The sequence below is a fragment of the Coregonus clupeaformis genome, chromosome 39 (assembly GCF_020615455.1).
Source record: "Coregonus clupeaformis isolate EN_2021a chromosome 39, ASM2061545v1, whole genome shotgun sequence".
Lineage (NCBI taxonomy): Eukaryota > Metazoa > Chordata > Actinopteri > Salmoniformes > Salmonidae > Coregonus > Coregonus clupeaformis.
The window spans coordinates 12053331-12070701 of record NC_059230.1 but is presented as its reverse complement, the minus strand read 5'-3'; the positions used below and the strand labels follow the sequence as shown (position 1 = coordinate 12070701).

The 17371-nt window shown below is 43.7% G+C and overlaps 1 protein-coding gene and 1 pseudogene across 1 annotated transcript in view; one reads left to right on the top strand and one right to left on the bottom strand.

Moving 5' to 3' along the window:
* Positions 1–2484: 2484 nt before the first annotated feature.
* On the bottom strand, positions 2485–10218 carry LOC121554261 (annotated as a pseudogene).
* The window catches only part of LOC121554578 (calpain-5-like), a 19415-nt gene continuing 8799 nt past the window's right edge, over positions 6756–17371 (top strand). The window contains exons 1-3 of the mRNA XM_041868198.2: positions 6756–6860; positions 11048–11213; positions 17109–17240. Of these exons, the coding sequence (XP_041724132.2) occupies positions 11049–11213; positions 17109–17240 (297 nt within the window). The 5' untranslated portion in view covers positions 6756–6860; position 11048. The remainder of the gene's footprint in view (positions 6861–11047; positions 11214–17108; positions 17241–17371) is intronic.

Sequence of the window (17371 nt, the reverse complement as noted above, 5' to 3'; positions counted from 1 at the left end):
AAAGACACCTGTCCACACACTCAATCAAACAGACTCCAACCACTCCACAATGGCCAAGACCAGAGAGCTGTGTAAGGACATCAGGGATAAAATTGTAGACCTGCACAAGGCTGGGATGGGCCTCGGTCTGGGGCTCCATGCAAGATCTCACCTCGTGGGGCATCAATGATCATGAGGAAGGTGAGGGATCAGCCCAGAACTACACGGCAGGACCTGGTCAATGACCTGAAGAGAGCTGGGACCACAGTCTCAAAGAAAACCATTAGTAACACACTATGCCGTCATGGATTAAAATCCTGCAGCGCACGCAAGGTCCCCCTGCTCAAGCCAGCTAATGTCCAGGCCCGTCTAAAGTTTGCCAATGACCATCTGGATGATCCAGAGGAGGAATGGGAGAAGGTCATGTGGTCTGATGAGACAAAAATAGAGCTTTTTGGTCTAAACTCCACTCGCCGTGTTTGGAGGAAGAAGAAGGATGAGTACAACCCCAAGAACACCATCCCAACCGTGAAGCATGGAGGTGGAAACATCATTATTTGGGGATGCTTTTCTGCAAAGGGGACAGGACGACTGCACCATATTGAGGGGAGGATGGATGGTGCCATGTATCGCGAGATCTTGGCCAACAACCTCCTTCCCTCAGTAAGAGCATTGAAGATGGGTCGTGGCTGGGTCTTCCAGCATGACAATGACCCGAAACACACAGCCAGGGCAACTAAGGAGTGGCTCCGTAAGAAGCATCTCAAGGTCCTGGAGTGGCCTAGCCAGTCTCCAGACCTGAACCCAATAGAACATCTTTGGAGGGAACTGAAAGTCCGTATTGCCCAGCGACAGCCCCGAAACCTGAAGGATCTGGAGAAGGTCTGTATGGAGGAGTGGGCCAAAATCCCTGCTGCAGTGTGTGCAAACCTGGTCAAGACCTACAGGAAACATATGATCTCTGTAATTGCAAACAAAGGTTTCTGTACCAAATATTAAGTTCTGCTTTTCTGATGTATCAAATACTTATGTCATGCAATAAAATGCAAATTCATTACCTAAAAATCATACAATGTGATTTTCTGGATTTTTGTTTTAGATTCGGTCTCTCATAGTTGAAGTGTACCTATGATAAAAATTACAGACCTCTACATGCTTTGTAAGTAGGAAAACCTGCAAAATCGGCAGTGTATCAAATACTTGTTCTCCCCACTGTACATCTCTTTTCCATAAAATCATTTTCAAATGAGTTTTCATTGGGAAGGCAGATAAAGTGTTTTTACTCTATGTGCTTAACCTACGTCACTTTTGTTTTGAGCCGACGTTGCTGGCGGTCAAAGCGGGGCACCTGGCTCACGCCCGGGAAGCAACCCAGATCCAAAACGAATGCAATCACTTTTCACCCGGTTCAAACTCCTCCCACTCGGGAAACCCGGGCGAGGTCATCGAATCCCCTCATTGCTTCAAGTACACCCAGCCACACCCACCAAACAGAGAAAAAGTACCTCAATGTCTGTTCAAGAACATTTTGGGGAAAAATGTCTTTCAGTACAAACCGTTACGCAACGTAGCAAAAGTTCAATTGAACTGAATGCACCTTGTAGCTGCTACATTATTTTGAAATGGATAATATGCATTTGTACCACAACTTTTTTTATCCAGTATTAACTTTTTCTTGCTCCCTATACAGTAGAATCCCCATGAGAAGCTAAACTAGATTCAGATACATTTCAACAATCACACGTACACAATATGATAAAAACAGGGATGTAGCACAGTTGGTAGAGCATGGCATTTGCAACGCCAGGGTTGTGGGTTCGATTCCAGTATGAAAAAAATAATAATAATAAAAAATAAACATGTATGCACTCACTAACTGTAAGTCGCTCTGGATAAGAGCGTCTGCTAAATGACTAAAATGTAAATGTAATGTAAACAGAGTTTATTAAACATAAAAAAAAAAGAAATACATTTTGGAAACATGGATAAGGAAACAAACATTTTACATATAGTTGTACAAGGATTCAAAACATGGGCATACAATAACACTGACAAGGTAAAATGGTTTTCCAATTTCTTATACTTCCCCATCTTAGATATCCCCATGTTGGTATTTTAAGTGGATTTCATTATAGTGTAGCATTCTGAGTGTCAACTCACCTATTGAAAAGGCACATTTATGGTGGCTTCAGGAGTGTGTAAATTGATGATATTGATTCGATGCAAATTGTAAACCAAGATGACACATCTGTGAAAGCATTTGGACCGACACCGCTAGATGGCCTCTTCCTTCACAGATGATTTTAGAGTGGTGAAGTACTGAAAGCTCTGGGAGACTTGACTTGGTACACTCTATCAGAAGGCTGATAGTCTATGCAGAGATAGGAAATGTAATGTTCAGTTGATTGGTTTGCTACATACATTACTATTGCTGTTGAATGTAACATTGTAACGACGCTCCATGCATTCTAACTCTGCCCCACTCCATAGATCTTATGACCATATGGGACGGAGGGCGGGGTAGTCCTGTTAGGGAGACTTTCACTCCGTCATTTTGGGTGATTTCACAGTTCTCCTGCACCGTCTGTCTTAGAGGGAAAACAGGGTCAGTGTTAAACACTCTGTGAACTCATGCTATGTTGTGTTTGCCTCTATTCAAGTGTCTATTTGAGTGAGTGTGGGCATTAGGTGTGAGTTTGCTTTGCAAGTGTTATACTGTGTGTCTCACCTTGCTCAGAGGTCTTGAGGACGTGCGTCTCACACAGGAAGGGTTCCAGCCTCTCCTCCTGATGGTGGAAGTACCAGTCCTCAACAACCTCCTCATGCTGCTCAAGTAGGGCTGTATGTTGATGTGTACACACCAGTGGAGGCTGGTGGGAGGAGCTATAGGAGGACGGGCTCATTGTAATGTCTGGAATGGAATAAATGGAACGGTATCAAACATATGGAAACCACAATTGACTCTGTTCCTTTTTATTACATTCCAGCCATTACAATGAGCCCATCCTCCTATAGCTCCTCCCACCAGCCTCCACTGGTACACACACACAGGTATGTACCTGTTTCTTCATGTTGGACATCTCCACCTAGGGTTCGTCCCAGACTTCATAGGGCAGGCCCAGCTCCACCTTCACCTTCTTATGCACCAGGTTCTTCAGAGTGGCCATGGTCCGACTGGTACCCTGAAACACACACAGACCATTAGTAGGTGTGTTACATAATGAGTGGTCAAATCACATAAAGACGTCCTCCAGCGATTTAGATTTTTACTGAAGAAGGACTTTAAGTCTACAACAAGAGAGCAGAGCTCAAGGAAAGGATTGCCTCTTGCCTCTTCCTCTCCATAAGCTAAAGTGGCTTCTTCTCCTTAAACCCTTCCCTTCATTGGCACTGATTTGAAAGGACAGATGACCCATCCTGTTTTATCAAATCACCACAGCTGAAGGAGAGGAGGGCCACTTTAGACTACTATCCCTGAGGTCACTTACGAGGTGTTTTATTTGATATTGCATCTACGTTTCCCCGTGTCCAGCACCACTCCCATCTACAGCACCTCCTTGGACCAGCCCGTCTTCTCCAGTGCTGCCTGCAACTCCACCGTCAGGAACTTACACACTGTGGGGTTTACACAGACAGACGTACTGACTGACACAGAGGAGCAGTAGCGGTGCGTGGGTAAAATCACTTGGGAAGCCATAAAAAAAGTCATATTACAACCTATGTGATGTGATAACTGTGATGTTTGCTCTATAACCTGTAAGTTCATATGCCTTGCGACCGAGATATATAGGCTTAAGGCCGAGACAATAAGACGACACAGTGGAAGAATAAATTCAACCACACCTTTATTTCATCACAAAACCGGAAAGGAACCTCTGTCCGGTGAAGTCCACAAAGCATATTGCATGTAACAAACAGTTACATGACCTACAGCATGGTCAAGCAAGTTAATGTTTCCGACATTTTCACTAAACAACTTTATTTTATTTCTTTTTTTTTTACCCCCCTTTTTCTCCCCAATTTCGATCTTGTCTCATCGCTGCAACTCCCCAACGGGCTCGGGAGAGGCGGAGTCATGCGTCCTCTGAAACATGACCCGCCTAACCGCGTTCCTTAACACCCGCCATTTTAACCCAGAAGCCAGCCGCACCAATGTGTCAGAGGAAACACCATTCAACTGGCAACCGTCCTCCCCTAACCCGGACGATGCTGGGCCAATTGTGCGCCGTCCTATGGGACTCCCGGCCACGGCCGGTTGTGGCACAGCCCGGGAATGAACCCGGGTCTGTAGTAACGCCTCTAGCTCTGCAATGCAGTGCCTTAAACCGCTGCGCCACTCGGGAGGCCCACAACTATTGATTTAGAACCACAGAGAGTTACCGCAAGTCGCAAAGAAAACAAGAGCTGCCTCCACTATTCCAGCAACATTTCAACTTCAACATTTCAACGTCATCAAATCACCTATGCTTAGTCTAATACAGTGACAACTTAAAGAAAACAATTTAGTCAACGTAAGCTAAATTGGATGTGGCTGTCCATGATTGTTCTGATTTCTATGTGTGCGTTCGCGTTCGTGCAAGTAGAAAAAACATGTTGACTCACCCTACTTGTAGAGAAACGCCAATGCCATCCTCCTCTCTTTCATGTTGAAGAAACTGTCTATCACTCTGTCAAACAGTACACACTTTAATTTTTTTGTTGTCCTAGGCTACCTGGCTAAAAAGCTTGCTCGCTAGCCTAACTTCCTTTCATGGGTAACGTTATCTAGTTAACATTAGCCTTCTACATCTAGCTACATATTGAGGAAGCAAAATAACTCAGTTCTCTTTGTATTCACACTGCCCTTGCCTTTGAATGAGGACTCAACTCTTTTTCCAGTTCACTTTCAAACATTCACTCAATGTACTCAGGGTTTTTACAAGGTGCAGGACAAGCAATTCCATCAGAATGTGTTGTCGGACAATTATATATACCTACTTACATTTTGGAAGCTAATAGATTCCATTTAGTTAAAAGATGAGACATAATAATTGTAATCAGAAGATACTATTAACATGTACGTAAATATGATTGTTAACAGAATAAATAGCAGAAGAATAACTGCAAATTAAATAATGCTGTAATTGAAAATTGTACACCCAATGTAGGCTACTGCCGCTTTAAGAGCTAGAATAGATTTTGTACCCTATGTTGTGATTTTCACCAATGTGAGATGTTGTCTTACAACATAGGGAAACCGGACCAAGGAATTCAAGCAAACCGAACTCCGACGACCTCTCGAGATGGTCTCAGTTCGGTTCGCTTCGGGGGCTATTTTGAAGGGTCTGAGTTCCTTTGTAGTATTCACACTTCACCCCAAAAAATTAAGCGAACCGCACTGAGTTCACAAAATTTGTCTGAAAGGGACAAAGTGTGCAAACACCCTCAGACTCACAGCAAGTAAATGGCAATGCACTGGTGCAGTGTAGAAGTTGGCACTACCCAAAAGGGGAAAAGGTGGATCGTGCCCATTCGGTTTAGGAAACCTAGTCGAGCATTGAAAACATCAAACTCAAGGTAGGGAACGGTATTCAGAGTAAAATGTAACCACCTGCTTATTTGTTAACAATACAAAAAAATATGCTAAGATTGCAATGCATTTATTTGATCTCATAAGGATTTTATCAAGTGAAATTGGTTGGTGAGTTTGAAGCTTTGGAGTCCCCTGCTTGTCAGTGCTATAATTCTAGAGCTAGGGCCTTCTATTTATTTATAAACAGTATTTATAAATAGGCAGTGTAAATATGATTAATTATGACAGAGCAGGGTTTGTAGGGTTCATGTCATTGTGGTGCTATTCTTGTTGACAGTTGGTTATGAGAAAGGAAGATACTTCAGACAGGTATGAAGGAGTGAGTAGATTGATAAGCAAAGGTGGGGTTTATAAATAGATGACTGATTTAATGTGATTGTGACTAGCTGATACAGTAATATTTCATCCAATGCTTCAATGCCATCCAACTCTGAATCTTTCCTAAAATGGTGGTGTGCCCTTGTCACAAAATGGCCTGGACGTTTAGGAAACATCATCAGACCTGCATCTAAAATATTTGGTAGACAAATGGTAGACATAAGTTAAGTTTAATAGCATCACATCTGTAATCCTATCTGCACATAGGCTCTTATGAGCATACGTTTCCAGTCTGCAGTGGTATCTAGTCAATAATATTGTCCTGTCCCACTGTTTCCTGTGTGTACACTGCAATCCAGCTGTTAGCTGCAAATGTGAACAACATGACATAGATACATAGCTATTTACATTTAAATGAGATTATCCGTTTTCAGTCTGGCGATGACGGGGTTAAAGGAGGGGGATGGGGAAGAGGAGGAGGTGGGTGCCCCCTGCGGATGGGGGGAAGGGAGGAGGGAGAGAGAGAGAGAGGGAAGGGAGAGAGGGAAGGAGAGAGAGAGAGAGAGGGGGAAGGGTGGAGAGAGAGAGAGAGAGAGAGAGAGAGAGAGAGAGAGAGAGAGAGAGAGAGAGAGAGAGAGAGAGAGAGAGAGAGAGAGAGAGAGAGAGAGAGAGAGGAGAGAAGAGAGGGAGAGAGAGAGAGAGAGAGAGAGAGAGAGAGGGAGAGAGAGAGAGAGAGAGAGAGAGAGAGAGAGGGGGAGAGAGAGAGAGAGAGAGAGAGAGAGAGAGAGAGAGAGAGAGAGAGAGGGGGTGAAGGGAGGAGAGAGAGAGAGAGAGAGAGAGAGAGAGAGAGAGAGAGAGGAGAAAGTGAGAAGGAGGGAGAGCGAGAGGGACGAGAGGGGTCTTACACAGATAAAGTTGCCGGGGGAGTATGGGGTTCAGGGAGAGGACAGAACACTATCCAGAGGACCTGAAGAGAGGAGCAGACCCAGCAGTAAGAGATACCTCCACATACACACATACACACACACGCACAGGAGAAAGAGAGAGAAAGATCAATAAGTGCCTCAATGAAGAGACAACCAAACAGCACCTTAACGTGTATGTGCTGTGTGTCTTTGCATGGAATTGCCTACACACTAACAATTATAGCCTTGCATGGTCTTAAGTCTCAAGTTCTCTTGATTGGTTAGTTTGTGTCTGCTCCCTCTGTCCTACGCACCTGGGACAGTCCCCTATGTGCACTCTTAGAAAAAAGGGGTTCAGAAAGGTTCTGTGGCTGTCCCCATAGGAAAACCCTTTTTGGTTCCAGGTAGAACCCTTTTGGGTTCCATGTAGAAAGGGTTCTACCTGGAACCAAATGGGGTTCTTCAAAGGGTTTTCCTATGGGTACAGCCGAATAACCCTTTTTGGTTCTAGATAGCACCTTATTTTCCCTAAGAGTGTGGGTTAGAGGATGAAGAGTGTTTTTACTGTAATGGGTGAAACATTAGCATGTCTGAACGTAACCCTGTGGTGTTTCCCCAGTGTGAGAGGCTACAGTGGCTAGCTCTTGCTAATTGTGTGTTACAGTATGTCACAGAGCGATGGAAGGAGTATCCATTGTCTGTCTGGAGGGTAGGGTTACAGCAGCACAAAGGTACACAGGTCTACTGATGTTACTGATGCCCTGTCACGGTTACAGCCACAAACACTCCCACCAGACCTGGGTTCAATACTATTTAAAATCGTCGCAAATACTTTAGCTGGTCTTGATTGAGCATCCCGGCGCAATAGGCTTAATTGAATAGTCGCAATCCCCGCCTATCTGGCAATCCAGGCAGGCTAAAGACAAAAATTGTATTTGAACCCAGGTCTAACCGACACACACATACACATCATATGAAGTCACATACGAATGGCACATGGCTGCACAGGTTGTGACAGGTTGAACATGGACATCACACATACAGCGTGGCACTCAACTCTAGGCGCTGTTACGTATTCACAAACACACTTAGGCGCTTTAAAAAGTCACAAGCGACGTCGCTCATGTCAGGACTACACACACAGAGCAGTCAGACAGAGAGAGGCACACACACACATAGAGACACACACAGACACAGAGGCTGAAGCTAAAATAAATGGCAATAGCCCCAAACATTAAGAGTTGCGATTCATGCTGTAATAACAGTACAGTTGTGGTACATTTTTTTGAGAATGACACAAATATTAATTTTCACAAAGTCTGCTGCCTCAGTTTTTATGATGGCAATTTGCATATACTCCAGAATGTTATGAAGAGTGATCAGATGAATTGCAATTAATTGCAAAGTCCCTCTTTGCCATGAAAATGAACTTAATCCCCAAAAAACATTTCCACTGCATTTCAGCCCTGCCACAAAAGGACCAGATGACATGTCATGTCAGTGATTCTCTCGTTAACACAGGTGAGAGTGTTGACGAGGACAAGGCTGGAGATCACTCTGTCATGCTGATTGAGTTAGAATAACAGACTGGAAGCTTTAAAAGGAGGGTGGTGCTTGAAATCATTGTTCTTCCTCTGTTAACCATGGTTACCTGCAAGGAAACACGTGCCATCATCATTGCTTTGCACAAAAAGGGCTTCACAGGCAAGGATATTGCTGCTAGTAAGATTGCACCTAAATCAACCATTTATCGGATCATCAAGAACTTCAAGGAGAGAAGTTCAATTGTTGTGAAGAAGGCTTCAGGGCGCCCAAGAAAGTCCAGCAAGCGCCAGGATCGGGGCACCACCAGTGCAGAGCTTGCTCAGGAATGGCAGCAGGCAGGTGTGAGTGCATCTGCACGCACAGTGAGGCGAATACTTTTGGAGGATGGCCTGGTGTCAAGAAGGGCAGCGAGGAAGCCACTTCTCTCCAGGAAAAACATCAGGGACAGACTGATATTCTGCAAAAGGTACAGGGATTGGACTGCTGATGACTGGGGTAAAGTCATTTTCCGATTGTTTGGGGCATCTGGAAAAAAGCTTGTCCGGAGAAGACAAGGTGAGCGCTACCATCAGTCCTGTGTCATGCCAACAGTAAAGCATCCTGAGACCATTCTTGTGTGGGGTTGCTTCTCAGCCAAGGGAGTGGGCTCACTCACAATTTTGCCTAAGAACACAGCCATGAATAAAGAATGGTACCAACACATCCTCTGAGAGCAGTTTGGTGACGAACAATGCCTTTTCCAGCATGATGGAGCACCTTGACATAAGGCAAAAGTGATAACTAAGTGGCTCGGGGAACAAAACATTGAAATGTTGGGTCCATGGCCAGGAAACTCCCCAGACCTTAATCCCATTGAGAACTTGTGGTCAATCCTCAAGAGGCGGGTGGACAAACAAAAACTCACAAATTCTGACAAACCAAACATTGATTATGCAAGAATGGGCTGCCATCAGTCAGGCTGTGGCCCATAAGTTAATTGACAGCATGCCAGGGCGGATTGCAGATGTCTTGAAAAAGAAGGGTCAACACTGCAAATATTGACTCTTTGCATAAACTTAATGTAATTGTCAATAAAAGCCTTTGACACTTATGGAATGCTTGTAATTATACTTCAGTATACCATAGTAACATCTGACAAAAATATCTAAAAACACTGAAGCAGCAAACTTTGTGAAGACCAATACTTGTGTCATTCTCAAAACTTTTGACCACGACTGTATGCTCACTTACTGAAATCATTTATTTATTTTCCTTTTTCTTTTTATTCACATTTTATTTCAACCAGGAAATCCCATTGAACATAAAGAACATATTTTCCAAGGGAGATCAAGATGCCACTATAAACACTGGAAAACTACCACAAGACCTACAGCTGGTCTGCGAGCCTGTACGGGTTGCCTTAGAGACAGAGAAGACAGACAGGAACAACAGAAGCTGACCCTATCGCTCCATACAACCTCGCTCTCTCTCTTTCTCTCTCTCTCTAACATCCTCTATTGGATATATGGGAGTCCAGAAGTGGCTTTCCTGACTTTTAACTTCCCCAGATAACATTATACTGTATTGGACCAATCAGATGGAACTGTATTTATGACTAAGAGGGAGTGGTTTACGGGACGTACCTGAGCTCCGGGAATTTGCTCCTACCGGGAACCAAAGTGGATACAGTGACAAGCCGTCTAGAACAGGTACTCACTGTACTTAGTTAGAATATTTTATTTTATTTATTTACTTATTTGACTATGTACAGGTTAACAACTGGGCATCAAGACATATTAACAGATTGAGACATTATATTGCAAAGAAACACTGTAGTAAGGCTTCTGTCATTCTTACCTTTGTCATACACAGAGGATAGGTTATTTTCAGTTCTGCCATACTCTCATAGACAGCACCCATATCATTTACCCATATCATTTTAGAACTGTTAATGTGAAGAAGTGCTTCTCGTCTTTAACTGCCCTTAACATGGCGCCCAGAGAGGGAAAGCAAGAGTGTAATTTACTAATGTTGGCCTGTGTGTGTCTGTGTGGATGTGTGTGTCGGTACTCAGCACCACTAGATCTCCAGCCACCTACACCACACACACACCGGCTCCTGGCATAAACACTGACACAGAATCACACCTGGCTCACACACACTAATGCACACACACTCTCTGATGCACACACTCACACACTCACACATTCACACACACACATTCATTGACGCACACACACACAGTGATGCACACTCATACACACTCTGCTGGCTAGTGTCTGCCCCCTTGGCAGTAGCTAGGTCTAATGGCAAACTGTGTCCTCACCTCATGTCCCCTCCCCCTGACCCCTATGACCTTAACGTTAACCCTTCCAGCTCCCCACTTTTCATTCATGTAATGTACTATCTGTGTAGAGCTTAGTTACTTTCTCGTGTTATTCTTATTGCTATTTCTCGTGTGTTTTTGTTCTACTTGACTTTTTAGGTGATTTTTTATAGTACTACTGATATTGATTACTGCATTGTTGGGAAAGAGCAAGCAAGAAATCATTTCACTGTACTAGTGCACGTGACAATAACAACTTGAAACTATCTTACTCTCGACACCAATAGAATGAGAAGACTGTAATATCACGTTCTAAATAGTGAAATGATTGGACATTCTCCTCGCTGTTCCCCCGTTTCCTCTCTCATGCCCCATCTCTTTCTCTCTCAATCCCTCTCTCTACTTTTTCTCTCTCATCCTCAGTATGCCAGAGAGAGTGTGTGGCTTCCAGGGGCAGAGTTTCCACAAGCTGAAGAGAGTGTGTCTGCGGCGGGGCAAGCTCTTCCAGGACCCCCTCTTCCCCCCCTCTGCACTGTCACTCTTCTACAAACGAGATCCACCCCCTGGACTCACATGGAAGAGACCACGGGTGAGAGAATGGGGGATGGAGGGGAGAGAGAAGTGGAGAGAGTGGGTGGATGAGTGCTAAGGAGGTGCCAAGGAGGCGCAAGTGTCAAACGCATTTTCCAGCCCTAAAGCCAGGTTCTGCAATTTACCTGTCTAACATCAGCTGTTGTGAGGAGGTGGGAGGGTGGCAATATTTGAGGTGTGTCCCCAGATAGCACATAATGTTCTAAGAACCATATGTTTGTTAGAGCTTGGTGAGAGCGTGGCTGTCCTATGGTTATTTTGCATACAACCTTCCCACACTGTTCTGGGAATGGTGCATGATACCCAGCTAGCACATAACGTTCTGAGAACCAAGTTTCTTAGGTGGGAATTTCAGTACTTCAGCATAACGTATTCTATAGGTTTCCTCATGGTTCTATTTAAAGTAATGTTCTCAGAATGTTCAGAGAAAGTTACAATGTTCTTCTGTGGGAATTTCAGTACTTCAGCATAACGTTTTCTGCAGGTTTCCTCATGGATTGTGTAGGTGAGCCATTCAGAGGGTGAATGGGAAAGACAAAAGATTTAAGTGCCTTTGAATATGGTATGGTGGTAGGTGCCAGGCGCACCAGTTTGAGTGTGTTAAGAACTGCAACGTTGATGGGTTTTTCACAATCAACAGTTTCCCGTGTATCAAGAATGGTCCACCACCCAAAGGGACATCCAGCCAATTTGACATAACTGTGGGAAGCATTGAAGACAACATGGGCCAGCATCCCTGTGGAATGCTTTTGACACCTTGTAGAGTCCATGCCCTGACGAATTGAGGCTGTTCTGAGGGCAAAAGGAGGGGATGCAACTCAATATTAGGAAGGTGTCCCAAATTTTTTATATGGTCAGTGTATATAAAACATAGGGAAATCGCAATTTTGACTGCTCTGGACCTTTAAAAACAAGCGCAAAAGTGAAGAATTTTTAAGACCCACATAAAGCAGTTTTTAATAACGCAGGTGATAATGGATTTTGTGCGTCATGGCAGCCTATCCTGCCATGACGCACAATGCCCATGGAAGGAGAGATGTGCCTTTTGTGCTGGTGAATCTCGTATTTATAAACATAAAAAAATACAATTGGTTTCCCACCATTTTGTTTAATTTGATAAAAAATCAAGCATAGCCTACCCTCCGCTTAGTCAAGTCTGGTTTATCAGCATTGCATAGGTGCATCTTTTCATCCTGGCCATTAGCCAACTTTAGCCTATGAATAAAAGTTTTTTTAATGGTCTACTGAGAGTGCTTTGAAATATTTGGGAGGTTTTTGCCCTCATTGCTTTTTCATTATTCACAATTCCCATACCTGCAGACTTAATTTAGCTTGTTCAAATAGGCTATCCATCCCCATTTACAAAGAGCACTCCTTTCCAAATTACCAAACACACGCACCTCCAAACTATTCAGTCCTCCTATAATGCCATATTAACTCTGGATTCTTTTGAGAATCTGCCTCGCACATAGGCAGCGATACAATAGCGTAGTGAATTTAATTTTGCTTATTGTCCATGTCCAGACTGCAATTTACAGTAGGCCTAGCCCCTATATCAGTAGGAATAGCCTATAGCCTATGTTTAACAATGTATTTCTATATTGAAGCAAAGCAATTAGAACAATGTGGACCGTAAACATGTTTTACGTATTTAGCAAATATGGGGCAGGCTATTTAACGACCTAGGCTATAACGGACAAACATTCGAATTGGAGTTGATGACAACGCAATACATAAAAGACCGTAAATCCTGATAACACATTATTCCATAAAAATCAATCCATCAATTTCTTTTTTCGTCTACAACCACACACTAATGCCCTTTCCCCATGGCAGGAGGCACCAGTCTAAGTCCCCAGTCTAATTCTAGTCATCCACTCAGCAGGTTTTATTCCAGATCTAGTTAATTAAAGCCTTTCTAATGGACCAGAGGCGTCAGTACAGAGTAACTCGACCTGGTCCAGAGTGTGTGTGGCGCGTGTTGAGGATATCAGTGTGTGTTTATAAAAGAAACACTTGATTTAAATAGCATGTGTTTGTGATGACGAGTGGGGAAGGGAAGTGTAGTGGTGTGTCTTCAAGGGTGGCAATTTCTTGGATATTAGGTTGTGGTTGTATGTAGTCTTAACAAGTAAAACATACAGTGCATTTTGAAAGTATTTAGACCCCTTTACTTTTTCCACATTTTGATACGTTACAGCCTTATTCTAAAATGAATTAAATAAGTTAAAATCCTCATCAATCTACACACAATACCCCATAATGACAAAGCGAAAACAGGTTTTTTGACATTTCTGCAAATGTATTAAAAATAAAAAACATAAATACCTTATTTACATAAGTATTCAGACCCTTTGCTATGAGACTTGAAATTGAGCTCAGGTGCATCCTGTTTCCATTGATCATCCTTGAGATGTTTCTACAACTTGATTGGAGTCCACCTGTGGTAAATTCAATTGATTGGACATGATTTGGAAAGGCACACACCTGTCTATATAAGGTCCCAAAGTTGACAGTGCATGTCAGAGCAAAAACCAAGCCATGAGATCGAAGGAATTGTCCGTAGAGCTCCGAGACAGGATTGTGTCGAGGCACAGATCTGGGAAAGGGTACCAAAAAATGTCTGCACCATTGAAGGTCCCCAAGAACACAGTGGACTCCATCATTCTTAAATGGAAGAAATTTCCAACCACAAAGACTCTTCCTAGAGCTGGCTGCCCAGCCAAACTGAGCAATCGGGGGAGAAGGGCATTGGCCAGGGAGGAGACCAAGAACCCGATGGTCACTCTGACAGAGCTCCAGAATTCCTCAGTGGAGATGTGAGAACCTTCCAGAAGGACAAGCATCTCTGCAGCACTCCACGAATCAGGCCTTTATGGTAGAGTGGCCAGACGGAAGCTACTCCTCAGTAAAAGACACATGACAGCCCACTAAAGGACTCTCATACCATGAGAAACAAGATTCTCTGGTCTGATGAAACCAAGATTGAACTCTTTGGCCTGAATGCCAAGTGTCACATCTGGAGGAAACCTGGCACCATCCCTATGGTGAAGCATGGTGGTGGCAGCATCATGCTGTGGGGATGTTTTTCAACGGCAGGGACTGGGATCGAGGAAAAGATGAACGGAGCAAAGTATAGAGTGATCCTTGATGTAAAGCTGCTCCAGAGCGCTCAGGACCTCCGACTGGGGCGAAGGTTCACCTTCCAACAGGACCCTAAGCACACAGCCAAGACAACGCAGGAGTGGCTTCGGGACAAGTCTCTGAATGTCCTTGAGTGGCCCAGCCAGAGTCCGGAATCGAACATCTCTGGAGAGACCTAAAAATAGCTGTGCAGCAACGCTCCCCATCCAACCTGACAGAGCTTGAGAGGATCTGCAGAGAAGAATGGGAGAAACTCCCCAAATACAGGTGTGCCAAGCTTGTAGCGTCATACCCAAGAAGACTCGAGGCTGTAATTGCTGCCAAAGGTGCTTCAACAATGTACTGAGTAAAGTTGCTTTTCAGTTTCTTCCTAACATTTCTAAAACCCTGTTTTTGCTTTGTCATTACGGGGTATTGTGTGTTGATTGATGAGGGGGATAAAAAAAAATCAATTTTAGAATAAGGTTGCAACTTAACAAATGTGTAAAAAGTCAAGGGGTCTGAATACTTTCCAAATGCACTGTACATGCAAGACACACAAAAATGATCCTAAATAAACCTTTCTATAGGTCTGATGTTGGGCCTCCTCATTGACTGTATTGCCAAATATAATACTGTACTTACAGGTAGTGTCTTAACAACTGCCTCTGTAGCCAACATTTCAACATTTATATGCCTATTTATTTTCACACTGACTCATCATCACACATTGTAAGCCAGCTAGTGCCAGTGACTACTAGGCCTAGAGACGATGAGAGATTATTGACATCGGGAAAAGAATGGCAATCAGCTATCATTTTCTGACTAAATTCTGTGGTGTTTTGGTGTTTAGCAGGTCGCCCCTTTGTCGGTGATTGGTCAACAGTACGGACAGGATGGACGGGATTCTTCGATGAAGTGTTTGTTGTCGTTCAAAATTTTTTCACTTGAGAAATACTGCACCACAATTCTTAGTTAGATGTAAAATTGTGCATCTAATACTTCCTCAGCAAAAACGTCAAAATTAATTACAGATTTCTTGATTTATTTTAGATTACTTTGGACTATTTTGCTACAGCGCCTCAAGAGGGACAAACATTAATATTGCCACTTTTTCTAATGCGAGGGATTATGTGAGGCAGCCGTTCACTTCGCCAAGCCGAGTTCTGCTAGGAGCAAACCGAACCTAGTATGCATGCGCCTTAACAGTGAGAGACACACATGACACATCCAACTCAAAAGTAGCCTCCTACACTTGGGGACATGTTGTCGTCGTCGGTCTCCCCCCCTGTCCAACTCCTCCACTTCCTCAATTTCAAACAGAAATGGGGTGTGCCTTTGGTGGTTCTTCGATGTGTAATTTTGGTAATGCGCGCTGCGACCAACGTAGCTAGTTCGTTAGCTAAGCTAGCCAATTGTAGTTAGCCAGTAACTCCTCCAGTATGTGTTGACGTCGTTTCACAGGATTTGTTTTTGGATGGAAGCTGAAGAGATGTCACTTCAGTAGCCGAATATCTTATTCATCAATTTATTTGTTTTTAAGCATGAAATAAGTAATGTCAAACTGTGTAGAATTGCAGGAAATGGATTTTAAAATGCCAAAAAAACATCTGTCTACTGTTCGTCCGTCCGTCCGTCTGTCCGTCCGAATAGAAATCACAATTTCGCACTTGTCAGTGGCCACTGCATGCAAGTCAGATGAGTGTGCTCTTGGGGCACTCATCTGACTTGCATGCAGTGGCCACCGACTGCGGGCACCGGGCGGGGAGACTTGAATACTGATATTCAAGAGCTTATGAAATTAGCTAGTTTGATGTGCAAATCATTTTATTTAAAATTAAAACCAAAAATCAAAAGAGACTCAAAATAAAAACATTCCACCGAGCTGACAGGGCACTTTTCCGTAGAAGGGCAAAAGGGCAGGTGCTCGAGGACTGGTTGAGCCCGATCTGTGCACGTTCCTGGTACTATAGGTGGTAGCTAACAACAAAGGGTTAATGGTAGTGTGTTCCTAATGCTCTGCTCAGGTATTTTAAGCATCCATCCACCGGGGGTCGAATGATAGGATGACATCTGTCACCTCACTCTGCAGTGAGACACACACACTCATATAATTACTCACACAGGCACGCACACACACACACACACACTCACAGACACACACAGATACAGGACACATGGACACTGTGAACTTCCCTTCCTCAGCTATCAGAACTGTTATAAAATCCAGACAGCTTCAAACTTCATACAGTAGTTTGAACATGATATCATATAAGGGAAAATTAAGTTCATAACTTTTCTAAAGTTACATTTGTACAGGTTATGTTCTGTGTGTGTGTGTGTGTGTGTGTGTGTGTGTGTGTGTGTGTGTGTGTAGCAGTGATTGTGTGTGTGTGTGTTAGTGTATGAGTGTGTGTATCCTCATAACTCTGCTGTGACCCGATACTGTCAAAACTAAGATCAACAGCTCCAAGTGGACAGGATCTCTCTCTTCTACACTGCTCTGACATCAAAGTCAAATAAGCATAAACTGGATCGACACACTAGTCCTGACAAATACAATGGCCCCATGTCAAGATAAACTAGATCGAATAGGCTGACTGTACTGCATGTTGCACCCAGTTTACTTTTGGGCCTATAATAAATTAGAATATAATCTCTCTCTCTCTCTCTCTCTCTCTCTCTCTCTCTCTCTCTCTCTCTCTCTCTCTCTCTCTCTCTCTCTCTCTCTCTCTCTCTCTCTCTCTCTCTCTCTCTCTCTCTCTCTCAGGAGCTGTGTAAGGACCCTCGTCTCTTTGTGGACGGCATCAGCACGCGGGACCTGCACCAAGGCAGTCTGGGTAACTGCTGGATGGTGGCGGCCACTTCATGTCTGGCCTCAGAACCCTCGCTGTGGAAGAAGGTAAGGGGTCAAAGGGGAGAAGCCGAATCTCTGTAGGTCACCTCACTGGTTTACTTCCTGGTCACTGATTTCATTTTAATTTCACTGAGAGGTCTTGATGATAAGTTGCTTATAGCTGAATCCAACATGTT